Here is a 20,296-nt window from a genome sequence, read left to right on the forward strand (position 1 = left end):
CAGGCTCTGCAGGGCGGCAGGAGCGTTATTTCCCTCTTTCCCTGCCCACCTCCAGGAGCTGCGCTGCAAACAGCCCAGGGCTGGGCACTGCCACAGCACCAGCAGGATGAGGGGGACAGATCAAAAGCAGAGAGATCAAGGGAGGGCAGGAGGCAGGACCCAGCACACCCCCATCCCACCCTTCCTGCTTCCTCCTGGGCTTTAGTTCTGTGCTCTGTAGCTTAAATACATCCATCTCCCCCCAAGCAGCGTATTACCCATTTGGATGTTTCTCTCCACCAGTGTTTATACATGTGCTGCTTATCTCCACAACTGTTGCAGTCTATTTTTTCACTGCGCAGCAGCATCCTGTGGATTTTTCCAGCAGTCGAAGCCACCGAGATCTGCTGGGCAGAGCGCAGCTGTGAGGCCAGGTACTCCCCGTTAAAAGAGGCTTTCCTGAAAAGCAGGTACCAAAGACTGTCTAGGTAAGAAGGCTGCTCCCATGTTTCCTCGGGCACGGGCACTCGGTCTTTCCGAGCTCTGGGCATGCTGGTGATGGAAGCTGGAGGTGGGGAGAGCCGCACCCACAGGTGCTGTTGAGGCGAGATCCCCGTGCATTGTTTTAGCAGAGCACAGGCTCGCATCCACACAAACAAGGAGCGCTGGCTTTTCCTCCTCTCGCCACTCCTCCTCCCCACCAGATCCAAATAAGGAACTCGGCAGTGAGTCCTGCACTTCATAATTTGTCTGCGAACTAGGAGAGAAGACAGGAGGCAGAAAAACCTGTTCCCACGCCAGTCATGCCCCCCAACCCCCAGCTGCATTTGCTCCCCATCATTTGAGATTTCAGGTGTTCAAAGCAGTCACCTACCGGTCTTTCTTCAGGAGTGATAAATGAGTTTGCATTTTACTGTGGCAGGGCGGATCAGAAAGGTCTAGAACGAGGGTGACAAAAAGACAGCCTCAAAAAAGTTAAACCACATGTTTGCAGGGCCCCTCCCAGCCACAGCTAAGGAATGCTTGAAGGCCAGAAAAGCTGCTTTTTTTTTTTTTCTCTGAAAGGATAAGAGGAAGGAGTGGGACAATCAAATCTGGTTTCAGTTTATTTCCAGAATTTTACTGTACAAAATATGCAAAGTGTAAAACGGTTTTATGTTTCAGTTTAAAAACAACAAAACCCCATCCAGCTATAACTTAAGAGAACCCAGCTTGGAACAGAACAATTTACTAGGCTAGACCCACAGTGCATTAATGTCACAGACACCAGGAATTTGCTTACTTAAGTTCACGATTAGAAAAGAACAGAAAGACCATGTACCATTGCAGTTAAAGTCACATGTGCAAAGGGGGGGAGGGGGGAGGGAGAAGAAAGAATGCTGGTTAGTGTCTATTAATTAGAAAACCTTGGCAAAACCCATCTTACTATACACAGTTTGTGTAGAAAAAGAGTATTACACAGTGATCAAAAGAGGGTGAGGGAAGGGCGTTCGCTCCTATCCCTTTCCCCAAGACACGATAATGCTGAATCAAAGAAACAGGCACAGAAGAGTGTAAGATTCCTTCACAGTTACATCTGTGCAGGTGTAGCGAGCCACCGCATCCCCCCGTGCACGCAGGAGATACCCCCAAGCATGGTTAGCGCTGGTGAGAGGTGCCCGGGAAGCAGCCAGGGGGAAGGATTCCCTCTCTCGGCAGAGCGCACATAGGGCAGGGCTGGCTGCCTGCTGCCCGCAGGGCTTCAGTATGTTGCAGGGATAAAAACGGAGTCTCTTGGAGGGATGCAGAGGGGTGGATAACACCAGCTGTACTGCTGGTGCGGCGGGGACCCAGCTCAGGAGTATCCCAAAGTGATCCGCACTGGTCACAGAGCAGCTGTCGGAAACGGCAACTTTTGGTCATCATCTATCGGAGGCAGCAGCCGGCACGCAGGAGGACACATATTCCTGTAGGAGACTTCAGGGCCCAAAGCCATCTCTTTTAGGAGAACAGAAATTTTGGGGTTTTGGGGGGTTTTAATTTTTAAAAACACAAAACAAAAAAAACCCCCAACAGCTCAATCCCAAGAGTGCTTCCTTCTTGACAACACAGTTTAAACACTGAACCACCAAGCCTGGCTTGAGGCTTTAGACATGTATAATGCACACACCTATAAGGGAAAAAGCACACAGACACACAAGCTGAATGAGAAAACAGACATCTGCTCACACATCTCGTGAGCAGCTCTTATACAGCAGGGCCGAACCGAGCACAACTGAATAGCAGAGTCTGGGACCAGACTACAGCATTTTTGCAAAACACTGCCAGACTTTTGTTTTACCTTTTGGAAAGGGCAGATTTACAAGTTCTGGTAAGCAAGATGAAATTGGCTTGAATAGGTTTCCACGTTTAGCACAGTATGGATCTTTCCAGTTTCTTCAGCAGCAAGTGTTGGAAACCAGCACATCTCAAACAAGACTTTTAAAAGCTACTTATGCAGGGCCAGCTTCAGAAACTGCTTCCCCACAGCTTTTGGCATACTTGGCAACAGCTGATTCCCGAGGCTTTGCGTGGAGATCCCCATCCCAAAGGAAAAGGTTAAGAGGCTCCATGAGGGCTGAGATTTGTTCAGACCTCCCCCAAACTTGCACCTTATCATGAGCTGCCCCCAAGCTCCAAGCTGCAGCCCCAGCACCTCCCATCCCAATGGATACTTGTTCTGCCTCACTAGGGAACTTCGGGAAAAACACAGGGAGGGGAGGATGGGAGCTAGAGGTGGAGTGACTGAAATCAGATCTGCCTTTCCCTCCAATATCCCCCTTCAGGGGGGATTGCTCTTGAAGGCACCCGGGACAACCCCAGAAGCAGGAGCTGACCTTGCTCTGCCCGCAAGCTGCATCACGCCACCCTTTCATGCACGGTGCATCCCACCCCAGCTACCCCACTGCCTACAGGGGTGTGTCGGTGGCAACATCTCCTCTCCACAGGGTGAAAACCTGTAGTTGCAAGCAGCCCCCCCACCTCCCCAAGCTGACAGGGGCTTGATCAGTGACTGGTACGCTATGGAGGGGAGTGCTAAAATGCTTACGCTTCTGAGAGCGCTGCCTGCTCTGCTCCTGTCAGCGGGGAAGGAGTCCGAGACCTGGGGAAGCCCCACAGAGCCTACACAAGGATGGCTGCGGCCACATGGCAATGGGAGGCTAACAGATGCGCTAACAACCTTTGCCCAAGCCTAGTTACAGGACTAGCAAGGTATTAGATAGCTGCAATAAATCCAAATCTTTCACTCTTTAGCCATGAAAGAGAAAGCCAGCCTTCGTGGAAACCCACAGCCATTTCCATCTGCTCTGGCACAGTTGAAAGTCTTCGCTGCATCTGGTTTTGGAAGATCTCAGCATGGCTTTGGATTTAGGCTGTAACAAATCTGAGAGCAAGAAAACAAAGCCTTTAAAGTATCCAAGCAGCATACTTGAGAGTCACAGGAAAAACACCAACATCGAAGAGAGGAGTAGGGCAACACCACTCCTGTCTAGGCAACACGGCACCCTATCGAATGGTTCAGCCTTTAGTGAAGGATGTCCAGTGCAAGGAACATTGTCCACTTCACCACAAACAGGGCTGTCTTATAAACCACTTGAATTATAAAAGAACAATTCCCAGCCAGGTACAAGCTGTGAGAGAGGAGGGAGAATATGTGCAAGGAAACAATGCAGGATAGGAGAGGCATTCGGAGGAAAACAGCCTGCGCTTGGCTGGCAAACCCTACAAGCCTTATTTATGCTCAGCTCTTGGCAGGCTCTGCAGAAGTAAGGACTGCAGGATTTGGATCAGAGCTTCATTCCCTGTGACTCGATTCTTACTCATTAGCTGGCTATAAACAGAGTTAAACAAACCAGTCTGCTCTCACCACTCAGTATTTTTATAAAGAGTCTGAATTCCTATAGATGCCACAGATCCATCTGTGGATCTCAAAGCACTTGATGACAAGTTGAGTTTAGCCTCAAAACACCCCAGTGAGGTAGGTATGACAGTGGTCCCCTGATTTTGCACAGAGAGGGGAAATAAGAGAGACCCTGAAAAAGAAAATGTCATTTAAAAAAAAACCCAAAACAATAGGGAATACTCAGGAGTCCCGATTCCCCTTCTAGTCTGTCCTCACCCCTAAGCAGGTTGCATCTCTAAAGAGACCGTTTGAGAAGCCAAGTCCTCTCCTTCACATTTCATCAGGCAAAGCACTTGCACTGCTGACACAGGGAAGAGCGTTTAATGTAGGAGTTAGTCCCCGTTGACAGTGTCCTTTTCGGCAGCAGGCAGAAAAGGCAGCGCTGAACCACAGCACACAGATGAGGAAGCAGACCCAGAGCGAGCACATGCTGCTTCCGTCTGGTTCTCCATGTGTTCAAAGATTTAACGCAATTAAGACGTGAGTTTCCTGAGCAGATACTGTCAGACAACCCCCCTTGTGGGGGAGGGAAAAGGAAAAGGGGAAGGAAATCCTGGGAAAGTAAGAAAGTTTTGTAGAGGTGCCTGAGACAAGGTGCGCACACGGCACACCTAAGCCCCCGGCAAGGTGGTTCTTGTTCTGGCTTCACAAAAATGAGCCAACTCAGCCACAGGCAGTAGCCTCCACACAGACATAAGTGCTCCATAGTCTCCCAAGCTACTCCCAGTCTCTCCCACCTTGCTGGTTATGCACATCATAAAAGCCAGATACACGCATCTTTAGGAGAGCCAAGTGTGAGATACTGTATGCTCCCCTTCCTTTTTAAGGAGGGAATAAATCTATTTTTTCAAAATAAAATACTGCAAAGGCCACAGTCAATAAAGGAGTCCCCACACAGACTACCAGAAAGCCTGACCTAGAAAGAAACCCAAACACTGAGTTCAGAGAAAGGAAAACTCTACCTACTTCCCATCCTTTAAGGGATGTGGGCCTGATCCTGTCATGTACCACGCCATCTAGTTTCTTCACAACCACGTCTGGCACATTACATGGAGAAGACAGGATCCAGGTGACTACCACGCACTTGTAAGAAAGGTGCAGGAGACTGCAGGTGTCACTTGGGAATCACCACTTTGGACCCTTGCTCAGCAGGGTGCTCCCTTGATCCCGAGAGGACTATCGGCAGATGCTGTGGAACACGCAGCTCCATTGCTGCTGAAGCTGGAAGAGGCTGGACCCCCCTGCTTGAGGCGGCTGCTCCCTCCCACTGGCTCGTGGCGGGTGCTGGCCAGCCCACACCAGACATGCCATGCAGGACTGGCAGAGACCCACTCCCTGGCCTTAGCTGGGCCACCTCACGCTGGTGGGAGTGGAGGGCAGCCCAACGAGCTGGTGAAGGAGCCCAGGGAAGGCCTGGGGAAGGCCAAAGAGGACGGGAAGGGCTGTCACAGGCCCCCTTGGAAGACGATGCACCCTGGTAGTGAAAGGCACTGGCTTACGTACCTTGCTGAATTGGGACCCCCTGTGTTAAGACATCCATATGGAGGGCAGGTCAGCTCCTGCCTGATAGAGATATTTGCATGACAAAAGACCGGGCAGAATGAATTGAGCGTTTGCATTCACACATGCAAATATCCACAGAGCCGGGGGGAGTCTCAGAGGGACCTGACTGAAGGCAGGTCACTGCCAGCCTCGGAGCTGGCTCGAGTCACGCGATGCCCTGTGCCAGCAATGAGACTTCAGACACCGGTTTACGCTCATCATTAAAAGCAAACCTTTCAAAACTCCGCAAATCTCAGATGACAGAAGTCACACACTAAAGCTGCGCTGAAGGCAAAGGCAGCCTTACAAACCAAACTGCAATTTAAGTTACGCATCTCTGGTGGGAACAGATCCTGGTATTGAGCAGAAACTCCTGCAGTACAGAAAGGCCAAGAAAGGCAGGCAGATTTTCAACATTCAGACATAGTTTGGTATTTCTTAGCTATAGCTGAAGGCGTACGGTGGGGAAGAACACACTGCAGTGTTTCCAGAGCATAGAAGTTCTCCAAAGCAAGTGCACATGGCAGAGGTCAGCCCTTCCCTGGCTCCTCTCCTCAAGGAGGGAAGTGCTTTTGTCCGTCTTTCCTCCAGACGCACTTGAAGCCAGCTGGAGAGGGAAGGGCACATTCCTGCCTGCATCCCCCTTCCCCTCAAAGAGGCTGTCAGACATAGGGAGGGTCTGTGATTTATCTGAGGAGAAGCCAGCTACTTACCTACCCTGTCCCAGTGCAAATACGCAGCCCTTGCAGGTGCAAAAGGAAGCGGCGGTAAGGCAGACCCTGAGGGGACCGTGGCTGGAGAAACACATTCGGAAAGCCAGACAGAAGAGGACAGAAACGGGGAGCTTTGGGAGTGCCCGACACAGATGCAGGCAAGCAGGAGAGAGGGAAGCAGGAGAGAGATAACAAGGATCTGTGTCACGCAGAACAGTTTCACTAACAAGCACTGGTAAAAAAAAAAAAAAAATTAAAAAATTGAAGAGCTGCAAGATGGGCTGATCCAATTCAAGACAAGCAACTTCAGAGACGCAGAGAGCAAAACCATCCCATTATGCTCGTACAGGTCCAGCACTGACAGAAGAGGGCACATGGAGAGGAGGAAAAGAAAAAGTCTTCAGTCTCCAGGTTAGGGGGCTCACAGAAGCAGTCCTCTCACCCACCCTTTGATACCCTCTCCTCCCTGAGTGAACAGGGACTAGCAAACTCCCCCTGTGCAAGCAGGTTTCTACAGTGGAGAGGCGAGCAACGTGCTCTCAGAAATAGCTACAGGTAGCAAAAGCAGAGACACAAAAGCGCAGGCACACGCGCAGCGTAAGGCAGCACTCCAACAAAAATACCGACGTTGCAATCGTGCGAAGAAAGAGAGAGCATGAGATTTACAGTATGCCTGGAAGCGGGAGGGGGGGGAAGAAAAAAAATCTGTTCTGTCTCCAAGGCTGAGCTAACCGAGCCAAGTCACCCTGTCGCCTCTTAAGATATTTCTTTCTAGATAAGATATCCCAACTCCCCCCTCCCCTTTCCAAATAAAGTGCAGATGGTCAAATATTACTGGTCCATCATCTGCCAGTTTCAGTCAGCATTGGGGAAATTAAACCCAAAAGCACAATATTGAAAAAAAAAAAAATCCCCAAACAACCCACCCTCAAAATCCCTTAGACTGAAGTCTCAGACTGTAAGCGGAGGACAAATTTATGAGATTTAGGGTCTATGAACTCTTCCGAGAGTTTGATGAAGGGGATTTTCTTCACATTAACAACAAGGCTGAAGTCCAAGCACTTGAGGACAAAAACAATGCCATCTTGTAACCCGTTTGTGACCGCTTCCTCGCTGACAAGTGTCCACTGCTTGGAGAACCAGCGATCCCTGTCATACTGGAGGGTTGGGCCCGGGTTGAGGTAACGCTCCAGGAATGCCTGCCGAGAGAGGGACACGTGTTAGCGCCGGCCCCGCAACCTGCTCTGCGTCGATGCTCTCTTCGCATCCCCAGCTACAGCTCTGCGAGCACGGGCTTGTCACGCTGCAATTGGTTTCAGATTCCGTGCTTCAGGAAACATCCTCTCCCCAGTCCCTCCCAGCTTTTCAGACCCCAGGAGCAGACACAACCACCAGGAGATCCTCTTTCAGTCCATCCCAGCAAGCTTGCGAAGTTATAGCCCCGACTTCTGCTGTCAGCACTGCCATCCGGCAGCAGTTCTGTAGAGTAGAGGTCATTTCTCCGCTACCAGCCCCATAACCCATCCCAAAATTGCAGTCCCAGACAGGCAGGTGGGATAGCCGGCCCTCCCTTCTTCAGGCCAAGCTAAGGTGGAAAGCAGAGGTTTCCATGTTTGCAGCCTGACTGAGGCTGCAAAACTGAAAGCAGGACAGGGAATGCCGTTTGATGTTGCTTGTGTTTTAAAGTCTCCTTTGCAATCTTAATGGCAGCAGAACTCCCCCTTACGTACCTGGCTGAGGTCCCAGGTGGATCCCAGTGACAGGGTGCTAAGCCTCATCTCTTGACAGCATTTCTGCTCTTAGTGTAGTAAGTCCTGGGTAAATGCTCAGGAGTAAATTCTCACATTTCTAACCCTTCTCTAGGATTGTGGGGTGTTTTTAGAGGAGAAGGTGGAGAGTGTGAGGGGGATCGCGTGACATGTTTCCCTCATCATTCAGTCCCTCCCTGTGTCTGCAAGTCAACAGTCACAGTCAGGGCGTGAAGCTGCAAACTGACATTTGACCAAGCAGCCCACAAATTAGAAACACTGTCAGACAGACAGGGATTTAGGCAATAATTAGAAGCAGTCCAAAACGCAGCACTGCAGAGGGGACAAAAAATAAAAAAAATGGTCCTTTGCAGGTTGCCACCTGCATCATGCTGCTACCATGAGCCAGCTGGGAGAATACCCTGTGACTCAAGGCCACCGTCTCGGACACTTCTTTGGTACTCCCTTTGCTGAACTGAATACGAGAACAATTATCTCATACGCACTTTCAGATAAAGAGACAGATGATGCTGTAGAGGAAAGATTACTTCCCTTTAAGACCTGATGCAACCTACAATGCACTGATCATATCACAGATAGCAACTATGAAAACCTCCACTCACCTCCCCTGACAATTTTCTGTTCTGTGTGCGCACACAGATGTGCCATCCCTTTCTCCCTCATTCCTGCACCAACGTTAGAGAAAGCGTTACCTTTGGTGTCATGTTATTGGTGATGCAGAAGGACAAGTGTTGCAAGATGCTCTCCATGCTGTGGTACTGTTGCTGGCGGGTGGTGCGAAGGTACTTCTGCAGAGCTCTTGCCATGGAGGGGAAGATTGCCTGGGCTGCTTCTCGGGGGTCCATCATCTCTCCTGGAGCTTTCTGCTGTTCCTCTGCCTGGAGGCGTTTGATGTGAGTGAAAGCCTCCTCTACTGCAACCACAAGCCTGCAGAAGGAAAATCAGGACAGTAGGACTCACAACAAGAGAGGCAGGATGGGTCTGTGGTTAAGGCAGAGCCTGGGAGTCAGGATTTACAAGCTCCTATTCCCATCTCTGCCACTGACTCACTGCCTGCCATCAGACAATTTACATAAAATCTTCTCTACTGACAGTCTGAGGGGTAGACAGCAGCTTTTCTTTCCTTGCCCAAGTCATCCAGCAACTGAGGGTCATAAACCAGGATTAAGACTTTAAAAGCCAGAGTGTTGTACTTGGTTCTGCCAACACAGCATAAACATCAGCTACATGACTCAAACAAGACACAGCTGCCCTTGCGTTTAATGCATGTCTTTGAAAACAACAGTTCCAGCATACAGTACCGCAACATGAAGCGTAAGGACGGGCAAGCAGTCAGGAAGGAGCTGGCTATAAACTAGCATGACCCAGGACACAGACTGCTCCGTGACACTCCGTGCTCACAAGCTGCAGTCTGCTCCGATTTACATCAACAGGGTACCGACCTCGTGCTGCCGAATGATTGTTCTGCTCCCCTCCACTGAACAGCGACGGGGCTCCCGTCTTCACTCCTAACACTGCAGCTAGAGACATCCTCTGCAAACCATTCCTGTGTTGGCACAGGTGAGCAAACACCAAGACTGCACCATAAAAAGGCAAACAGATGCCAGACAACACTTGCAAGTTAGCCCAGTACTAAGTAACAAGCGAGGGGCTACACTGCAGTTAGTGAGGAAAAAATAACGCTAATGGAAGAGTCATCCAAGAAAACTCTCTTGCCCCTCCAGACAGGAATTGTTTCACACTAGATTTCCACTCAAGTCACCAACTACTGTCCACACTGCCCTCAATACCCAAAGCACCGTAAAGCCAGGGGAAGCTGCCTCACGATAAGCAGAGGTATAGCATACTGTATTCAGACTATATATGAGGAACAGCACGAGAAGCCCTGACCCCTGCCCATTTTGTTTACTTTGACTTGGGGGAGGTGGGGGGTGGAAATCAGTTTTTAATCTCCTCATATCTTTTTGTTGCACTCTGATCTTCCTCCTCTGAAACATCCGGCCTGATCTTCTAGTGACTGATGGTTTTCCTCTGACTAAGCAGCTGTTCTAACCAAACTCAGCAAGCAATGGAGATGTGCCCGAGTTAGGATGCTACACAGCATGGAAAGGACAGTTAAAGTTCCTATTGCTCCAAGGCTGGAAGAGAGCCCAAAAGGCAGCGGCTATGGAGCACAGGTCAGACTGAAGCAGGCTATGGGGGGACGCTGTGCCAGCACTTTCCCAATGAAATATAAACTGCCAAAAGAAAACACAAAACAAACCAGCTCCTTCCAGTTACAGCACATTCCTTCCAAACACAGCTCAGCTCAGGGGTGCCTGTCCGTAAGCAACTTGCCTCAAACGGTTAGGTATGTTAACTACAAACTGTAATTAGGCTCCAGAGCAAATAGAGGCACTATCTCAGGTCACCTCAACTAAGCATCAACTCTGCAGCCTAAGTGTGACTGGCAGAAAACATACCTATGTTCCAAAATAAAATGCAACCAATTCTGGTCACAGCTTTCCTCCCCAGCTCACTGAAAAGGGCAAACTGCCCCTTTTAGTAGTCTGCAAACACAAATATCCTCTTCGCCCACAAACAGGCAACATCAAGTGCTCCACCAATCCTGTCCCTGGATTGCTTGAACTGAGGCGACAAGCCTGGGCATGGGGGAAATAATGGGACTTCCTACAGCAAGTAACTACAAATTTGTCAAGCACTGGACTGTTCCCTAATCTGTGACATTGCGTTAGCTAATCTGGCATAATAAACCTGAGCTCTGCTTTACGCATGTTCTTCAGATAATTCCAGTTGCAAGCTGTCACCGTCCCTTGTGCATCTGGATTTCATACGCTTCTTTGCTGTGACAAATTTACAGCCAACGCCCAGCCCTTAATCACGGGTCCCCCCGCCTCGACAGGCTCAGCAAGCCCCATGTGACTGAGCCTCGCAGCACCGAGGAGCGGCAGCCGGGAAGGGACAGCTTTACCTTGCACGGCGTTTTTTCACTCGGCGCTCGTGGTCAGCCTCTTCGTAGTAGAGCTCATTGTGACTGGAGTCCCTGCGACGGGCCGCGGCTGCAATCATGGCACGGGACTGCCCCGACGCGTTGTTACCTGGGCCTTTGGGAGGCGAGGACGAGCAAAAAGGAAACAAGAAAGGCGGCGTTACTGCCACAGGACTGGGGCTGGGACAGACCAGCACCCCACAGCATCTGTCACAAGTGCTCTGTGGCTCCAGCCTTCGCAGCCAAGGCTATAAATCCTTCCCCGGTCCTCAGGAGCTCTGATAGAAACCCTGGTAGATAGCACAGGCTTGTGAAGGGGACTTTGGCTTGTGGACGAGGGAAGTTAGTTGGGATGAAAGATCTCACCCAACATACGCAAAGGCAGAGGTGAGGTGCATATGCCAAGGATGCAACTTACCACCCTTTATATATGTTTTCAGTTTGAAGGCAAGGGCAGCTGGAACACACCACATTTCAGCAACAAGACAGTGTGAGAGCACCAAGAAGCAGGGAGTTGCAAAGAGGAGAAAGACAAACAAGAACGTCAAGAGACATGGAGATGCACGAACAAAAGCCAAACTGCAGTTACATGCAGGGAGGATAAACAGGATGCAGAGGCAGCAGGGTCACCTCTAGACAAAGCATAGGGTTTTCCAGAAGGGCAGATGCTGTGAGAGCAGCAGTCCTGCAATAGGGTAGGCTGGGATCTATATGCATAGTAGCTCCTATGGCTCCTATGCTCTCAGAGCGGCACCTGCCATTAGTGCTTCTGTTGCTGTTAACAGATCCCACATAGCTACAGGAACAGGGAAGCTGCAGTCTGCTCTAACACCCAGACAAGTGACAGAGCTGTCTATTAAAGGACTTTAACTAGTGACCTTAAAATGCAGTAGTAGCTTCTGCAGTTCCCCCATGAAGCTCACAGCTCTGGCTGTTTGGGCAGAGAGAAGGAAAAAAATCGTTGCCCCAGAAGAGTCTATCAACCCTTTTATCTAAATAGAGGATAGAGGTGGGTCTACCCAGAGGGAAAAAAGGAGAAATCTAGGACAGTCTCCAAACCACCAAGAGTTGCTTTTCTGACTAACTGCTCTGAAAGCCCACACTTTCAACTGGCAGTGGTTAAGGCCAATCAATTGCACAGACATGCTTAAAATTGTTCTGCTCACGCAAGGGCAACTTTTTAATTTTTTCCTAAAAAGCACAAACCAGACTCCAAGACAGAAGCCTGAAGCTCAGCAATGGAAAGGACGAACGTTCACACAGATGGCTTCTTAAGCATCTAAACACTTCAGACTTTGCTTGACAGCCCTGAAATGGAGGATATGACTCAAGGGAGACACTAGCTCCCAAATTTGGGTTAGAGCTGTAATTTGCCTCATTGACTATGCCTGGCGATGAAAATCCTGGTTTTGAAGGTGAGCCTCTCCACTCTGCATAAGAGAGATTACAGAAAGATGGCTTTCCTTCCTGGCTTCTCCAGTATGAAATACAAAAGCTGCCAATAAATTAGGCTGCCTAAATAGCATTACTGTCTTTTCACACAGAGGGTGTAAGAGACTGTCAGGATGCCAAAGTAAGCTGCAGCCAGAACTACACTCTGCTTCATAAAATGGATGGGAATCTTCTTAAGGACATGCCTCTAAGCCTGAGATCTCCACGTCCGCAAAGGCAGCAGCATTGCACAAGGAACAGCCCAGGGAACTGGTACTGCCCCAGAAGGGAAAGCACAAGTTTTCAGGCCCTGGCAGGCTCATGAGCTTGACACTTGGAAAGGCCTGCCAGCCACATCTGGAGCTTGCTTCTGGCTCCTCCTCTTCCAACAAAGACTTGTGAGCTTGCGGCTCCTAAGCTACTAACGCTACCAGACCAGCAGTTTTTCCTCCGAGCTTGGGAGTCCCAACGTCCCAGCAGGTGCTGCGGGAACAGAGACCCTGCCGCCTCCTGAAGAGATGCTGCAGCACAGGAGAAGACAAGCCAGCTAGTAAGCAGAATGGCACGTCCTGCAGCCAGCCTGGCGGGCTGTTCGGTTTGAATGGTGTGCAGACACCTGTGGGATTGGGAAGCCCTCACTTTCCACACGCCAGGCCTCATCGAGAGCGAGCAGCTCAAATGAAAGATTTCACCTCTAGAAAAGTGCAGAGCAAGTCTGTCTGCTTCCCCTCTACACTCAACTCGTTCTCTCCCACTGAGAGCTTCTTCGCCCCAGGGAGCAGGGGACACACGATGAGCAAGCCTGCCCCTCTCCCTCTCCCCTGCTTCCCTTCACCCTTCCTCTGTCAGGATGAGGACATCTCACTGTAAGGATCTAAACCTCCAATTAATTTTATGGACTCAGGAGTGCTGCATCAGGTTTGGGGAAACATTTAGAATAAGGTCTTTGAAACTTCTAAAGTCACCAAAAATGCCAAAAAAAAAAAAAACAGAACAAAAAAACCCCCAAACCATAAGGCACTAAAGCTTTGTTGAAGGTAAAACAATCATGTCTCATGTTTTCCCCTGTGACAGATATTCTTCATAATTTGGTCTCCACACCCTGCACGCAGAGCCACCTTGCCCAGCTAAGTCTCTTCAGCTCCTTCTCCTGTTCCAGTTCTCAAAGCCTTTCAATACTAACAAATTCACAGGCAGGATGTGCTTTACCACATCTTGTCACAGGACTTCACCCGTCCTTCACCATAAAAGCTTCCCGACAACTTCAGCTCTTCCATCAAAGGAATGCTCACTTTTATAAAGGCTCTGATGGCTGGGCACACCCTGCTTATCAAGCCTAGCTTTCACTGATAGAGTTTAAGAGTGTCAAATGATTAAGTCCATTTCACTGCTTTGAGTGTCCACAGGCATCCACGCATCCATCCTCTTTAAAGCCCAAAAGTTTGAAACAGGTTTGCAGAAGGGCAAAGCTCAAGAGGGGTAGTTATCTGTCTCTGAATTTCCATGAACTGCTTAGCATCATGATGACTTGGGAACATGACCACATATAAGCCAGGCATAGCTAATTTACTGCTAAGGCTGCTGCTTCTTCCCACATTGGTATCAACCTCCTTCGCTTTCCTGAAGGCTGCCTGTGGAAGTGGCACGGTAAATGACTGAGGAACTCATTTAGGTTAAAAGTTGTGTTTATTGTAGCACAACCAAGGAGATGACCCAAGGGTGACAAAAAGCAGAGGCTGCCTAAAATAAGCAGTGGTGCTGAAAAGCACTTGTCAAGTCACATAATAATTAAGCCTGACCCAAAACTTGGCCGTTTCACCTGGCAAAGACAAAAGCCTTATTGTGGGCTAAACGCATCTGTAAAGTCATCTGGAACCAGCAAAATCAGCACTGTTAGGAAGATTTCCAGCAAGAGACAAGGATTTGGCAAAGCAAAAAGGTGAGAATGTGTGCATAACAAAGCATAAAGCCAACCCAGCCCTTCCCCATCCCACCCAGTCTCAGAGACTGCATTTCACCTCACCTACCATCAACATTGTAGACTTTCAGGCCAGCCATGTGCTTGGCTGCACGGGATTTGGAGGCTGTTAACAAGGCTGGGTTGTAGACTGTGAAATCTTTGTAGTAGTTTTCCAGAACCACCAGTGCAGCTCGCTGGATGCTAGGGAAAAAAGAAAAAAAACACAAGACAAAACCCCCCCAAATGCAACAAGTTCTTTTGTTTTCTTAAGAAATAGCAACATTATTTGGAACAGGTTGTCACGCCCACAGAATTGTGCAATACGCAGAATATTAATTACTCTCTCTAGGACCTGAAATTTCGTTTGAGGTGCAAGATAAATGTCTCTGCCCTCACCTCAATAGGAGGATGACAGTAAATCCCTTAACAAGGGCAGCACACAAACCGAAGCACTAGGCTGCCTGCACTATGGGAAAACACAGAAGAGGAGCTCAGCCTGCCTCAGCAGCAGGGCAGCTGCGACCCAGAGACCTTGCCCAGGCTGAAGATCAGAGCACCGCGCCGGTTTTGCTGTAGCTGGCCGGCCTAGATGGAAGGACCAGCTCAGGATGGATGCTTTTCCCTTTGAGTCATTTTCGGCCGCACCTCGCAGCTCCTCAGATCTTTTCCATCCGAGCACTGACAAGAGCCCGATCTCTTCAGCTTTCACGGCAAGATAAGATCACTGCCTGAGGAGTACGGCTGCCAGAGAAGGGATTACCTCAGTATTGCTTGTTAAATCCCAGGCAAGGGACACAATAAGGAGCAGTGACACTCCCTCCTTCCCTTTGAAGGGATGCCTCTACATAAAATGATGACACACGGGAGCAAAACAGCACACGCGCCAGCAGCAGGAAAGGCTCAACCCAGATGTATCTTTCTTTGCAATCATTTCGACAACAGAGAGAGATGTCTGTAGGCACTGCTGCTAACAAATAGGACAGTATTTCAAAACAAGCCAGAGCTACGATATTTAAAAAAGCCAACGCAGGATCTAGGACATAGCTCTCTCCACGCTGGTCTGGCTCCATGCCCCAGCGTGGTGTCCGGCTGGCAGTAGTGTTCTCAAGCAAATCACCAAGATCATCGACTCAGCCAGCTGGAGTTTGCCAAGAACCCACACTTAATTTCATTTTGAACCCACAAAAATTGTAAGGGAACTGCCAACACATTTGTTGCCAGTTAAATGTAAAGTTCACACTTACCAACAAAGCCTCTCCTAAGGAAAGCAACCAAGTATTCTCACACATGTTACAACATAGGAAGAAAACATTACAAGGATGGTAACGTGGGAAAATAAGACATGAACAAATTAAGACCTAAATTCAATTCTCAGCACTACCACTGATTCAACGCGCGCTCCCAGAGGAGCAATTTAAAAGTTCCTGTGCCTTGTGCTAATATTAAACTTTTGCATCACACCCCAGTAATTTAAACACACACACCCCCCCTCTGCCATCCTCATTCTCCAGCTGCCCCCCCTCCCACTGAGCAGTGAATTAAGCGTAGATGCCAGCCCATTCACGAGATTCTGAGAAAGAAGGACAAACCCAGACTTGTTCACTGTGTACCTTCATCAGTCAGTATTATGGTACAGCACCATATATTTCATTAGCTGTGTACCTTTAAGATGATGAATTTAGCTTTTGAAGCAAATTCTGTCTTTAGGACTGTTTGGCGGTCTTTTGCATCCAGCTAAAGCATCTTAAAGCAGCTTTACTTTTCAGGTGCCGGTCCTTCATATTTCCTCAAATCATGTTTGTTAAAAGCAACTCCATTTAAGCACTCAGCTACTGATACGGAATAAAAAGCTATTTAATCAAGGAAATAATCTTCCTTTAATGAAGTAGTAGGGACTGACCCACTGCCACACACATATAGGTGCTGACACAGAACAAGTGAAAGCCGGTTTATTTCTCCCTGCCAAACTTCTGATTTCTACTGTGAATTTGCTGCAGCTTAAAAACAAAATTTCATAAAAGAAGTCATGTGGCAGCAGCATATATTTCCCCTTCTGAGTGCATTCAAACATGACCGAGTTTTTCCACGTCCGCTTCCCAGGAAGGTAAAACTCCATAGAGTTTCACCTCAAAATCCAACATTTGGAAAACCAGGATCAACTAAAAACAAGAAGATAAAAATGAACAGAGTTATACTCTGCTAATACACTGCACTCATTTCAGGCAGCGTTGGGACTTCCATCCCAGCAGCGGGAAACGTTTGGGTCAGTGGAGCACCTCCAACTAGCTCTATTAGGACAAAGCACAATGCATCACACAAGAGAATAATTTATTTTAATACATACACATTTTCCCTGGACCCCACAGAGACCGTTATCATCAGGATGCCAGCTTTCCCCACCCACCACCCCCTCCATCCCCTCACTAAATAACCTACCCCACCAATTCATTGGCACACGCACCCAAAATCCAAACACAATGAAGCTTTTACATTGCAATAAGCAACCATCATTGCCCTGAAAATTAAAGCCCAGCTATTTTTTGTTGATGCAAATCCAGTACAGGCTCAGTCCCGCATATGAGATACCCCAATCACACAGAAGGTCTGCTCTCTAGGGAGAGGACTGTAATTAAACATCAGTTTCCTAAATTTGTGCCAGCCCGTTTCTGTCTCCCATGTAGTCCATCCTAAGCATGGCAGGTTAGAAAGACAGCTGGACTGCAACTCTTCAAATTCTCTTTTAAAGAAAAAAAGAAAAAAGAAATTAAAGAGAAGATGCTGTGGACAAGAAAATTAGAAGGGTCACAATAATTAGCAAGAGAGAGAAGAAGGCTGAATCAGAGCCTTCTGGGCTGAGTTGCTCAACCTCTTCACCCACATCAAGAGGAAGCCTCACCCTGCACAGCGCAGGAGCTGCAAAGCAACCAGAACATCCCCCCCCCGCCCCCAAACAGGCAGAGCCATCACAGGCCCAGCAGAAAGGGACCCAATGCACTTGTGCAACACAATGTGCAAGGAGGAGGGTAACTGCAAGCAAATAAGCAACCAGAGCAGCCCTGAGGAGCAAGTAGGAGCAAAGCAAAACGCTAAGGAAGCCTGCTGTCTCCCAACATTCAATTCAATTTTTTGGGACTTTCCACTGCAGGGCAGACCCTCTGCTGCCTTGTGAGCAAGGTGAAGTGGCTGCAGCAAGCCTCCTCTCCACCCACACGCCAGCTCCAGCGGGATGGAAACTGGCAGTCTTCCCAGAGCCCGCACTCGGAGGCTGTTTGCTTGCAGAAGTGTCTAAGGAGGAGTTTAGCACCATGTCGGTCACTGTATTCATTCACCCCGCACTTCAGCAAACTGAGGCTTTCCTTGCTCTTACGATTTTAAAAGAATGGGGAGGGGCAGGAAGAAAATGAACAGAAAGTTTCAATACTTAATTGCCTGGTTGGAGAGGGTCAGAGTGAGGATCCTCCTCATGTCCTACAAAGCAGTTCTGGCAGCCCAATGTATTTCAGGCATTGTAACAAACTACCAGAACACAGAAAAGCATATTGGGACACGAAGAGCATTTTCATGCAACAGTTCAGACTCAGAAAACCTATGACATGAGAATAAAACACTCTCGCACAGCCCAGTGACCTACTGGAAACCCAGTTTTCCTTGCAGGCGATATCGGTAAGGCTCTACATTTTGTTGCTTTGCATTTTGTGTGGTTGGAGGGTTGCTTAGTTTGTTTTCTTTTTTTAAATTATTATTATTACTACCCTGAAGAAGGCCATGTTGCAGCACATTGCCAACAAGGAAAGCAAACAAGGAGATCCAACAGAAGCACAGCGTACCTCAGTGGCATTTGGCAGCAGAGAAACGCAGTCCTTTACAAACAGTAATGAATTAACTTTTACAGGCCATCCAAGGAAGTGGAGGAGGGGACTATGTGACAAAGGCAGCAACTATTGCCAATTTTTTTCTCTCAAAAGGTAAGTCAGGAACAGTTTTGCCTGAATACTTGCACACGGGATTTTGATATTTGAGGTCTTGCCATACTCTGTAGCTCAGAGGCCATTTTGGCTTTGTATTTGCCTTCTGTGACATAGCTACACCAATACTGAAATGGGCTTTTTTAGAGGATTTCCAGGAAAACAAGCCAGCGCTATACTGAAGCAAAGCACAAGGAGAAGAGCCTGTTTATGTAATCAAAATACTGGCTTTGGGCCCTGCCAGTTTCTAGAAAAATGCTTTCGAGTCTTCTGAAGTGGTGGGAAAGGGTTAGCAAAGTAGAAAATAAGGAGGAAAGGAAAAAAAAAACCCACCAGAACACTGAAGCCACACCCCTATGCTCACCTATTGGACACACTGGGGTCAAACCCAGCAGGCTGCAGAGCCATCATTCACATGGTTTTAGCAGTTTCGTGCTTTCCTGCTAAGCTAGAAATGTAGCCTGTCATGGTACTATACCAACCATCGGCTAGATACTGCTAATCATCGAAGGCAGAGGAGTGCCTCACACTTTTGCAACAGATATAAATACACATCCAGAAAGAGCTGCTTGCTACCAGAGCACCCACTTCCTTACCTTGCTATAGATGCAAATCGTGTAGCATCAGAGTTTAGAGTGAGCCACATACCTAAAATCCACAGGGATACCCAGAGAGGCCTGATCACTGCTGTGCTAATTAAGGGCTGACGGCAGAGGAAGCCTAGGGTTACTTAATCAAGTGGTTCCCAGCACTGACTCCTCTCCTCCAAACAATGTTTTTTATGTTCTCCAAAATAGACACAGCATCAAAACAAGCCAAGGTCTCTGGGCACATGAAATACATGCCACAGCCAGTTGGGAAGCTTTGGCACCTCAAAGAGAAGCTGAGCAAGGATTACACAAAGCAACCTTCCACACATTGCCAGCTTTGCCTTACCAGCTGTTTCCAGCCTACAACTGCATCAAGCTTATCTACTGCAAGATATGCTGAGATCTCCTGAAGTGCTGAGCTATTCATCCACAGTACTTCTTACTCTCTAGCAGTGCTGTCAGCTCACACCCAACAGGCTCGGAAAACTGCACCTTCCCAGAAGCACCCTACAATCACACCCCCCCTCCCACAAAACCCCTTTCCTTCACATACTCTTTTGCCAGGCGCAGAGTTGGGGCTCGAGTTCCCGGTCCTTCACCACGCTTGACTGCTCTTCCAAAGCAAAGTCACCAGGACCAAAGCCTTGGAAATAAAACTGGAAATAGACAATTGAAATTAAAATGCTTCCCACACGAACATCCCTGCTGAAAACGGTTACAGAAGGTATTTCCACCATCCTCTATACAGACTTGCTACCTGACTCTGCCCACCACAGCTAGGGCTGAGGCCAGCGCAGGCTGCCCAGGCAGATGCTCCCCGGGCAGCACTGCCACACCAGGAGTCATCTCCTGCGACCTGGCAGAGCGCGAGGGATTTGGTACTCGCTGTCCTTCCCAAGCAGCACCTTGAAGCAAGGCTCCCGAGAGGACCGAGGTCATGCAGAAGTGCTTCGCAGCACCGGCTGTAGCACCAGTGCCTTAGCTACAGTTTTGTCCTCACCAGTAAACAGAGCCGGAGTCAGATCTCAGCAGAGATGCCAAGACAAGGAACTCCTTCTGCAGCTGTGGCCAAACAAGCAGAGCAGAAAAATGCCTTTTGATCGTCATAACTACAACAGCATTTCAGTCTGGTAGAGTCAAGAGAACAAGACCGCAGCCCCTAGGAACAGGAAAACCACATTTTCTTGTCAGACAACCACAACTGAAGCCTCCACTCGGCTGAGGCAGGCAAGCGCAATCCTCGCCCTCCCCGGAACCAGCACCAGGTGTCCGAGACGCAGCGGGTTTGTTTTAGATACCCGACTTCTGGCATTTGGTCAGGTAGGGAAGAAAATTTGCAAGGTCAAGCCTTTATCGGGGAAGGGAAGGAAACCTCAGCGTAGTAACAGGTTGTCACTGCGATGGCAGCATGGCTGCTGCCCCCAAGGAAGTGAGCA

At 48.8% G+C, this 20,296-nt stretch overlaps 1 protein-coding gene across 1 annotated transcript in view; it reads right to left on the reverse strand.

Moving 5' to 3' along the window:
- Window positions 1-1,865: 1,865 nt before the first annotated feature.
- VANGL1 (VANGL planar cell polarity protein 1) overlaps window positions 1,866-20,296 on the reverse strand; it is a 45,525-nt gene continuing 27,094 nt past the window's right edge. The window contains exons 5-9 of the mRNA XM_075166676.1: window positions 14,373-14,506; window positions 10,897-11,029; window positions 8,618-8,852; window positions 7,083-7,355; window positions 1,866-1,956 (exon numbers count right to left, since the gene is read on the reverse strand). Coding sequence (XP_075022777.1) covers window positions 7,095-7,355; window positions 8,618-8,852; window positions 10,897-11,029; window positions 14,373-14,506 — 763 coding nt within the window. The 3' untranslated portion in view covers window positions 1,866-1,956; window positions 7,083-7,094. The remainder of the gene's footprint in view (window positions 1,957-7,082; window positions 7,356-8,617; window positions 8,853-10,896; window positions 11,030-14,372; window positions 14,507-20,296) is intronic.

Source organism: Calonectris borealis, chromosome 1 (assembly GCF_964195595.1).
Source record: "Calonectris borealis chromosome 1, bCalBor7.hap1.2, whole genome shotgun sequence".
NCBI classification, from domain to species: Eukaryota; Metazoa; Chordata; class Aves; order Procellariiformes; family Procellariidae; genus Calonectris; species Calonectris borealis.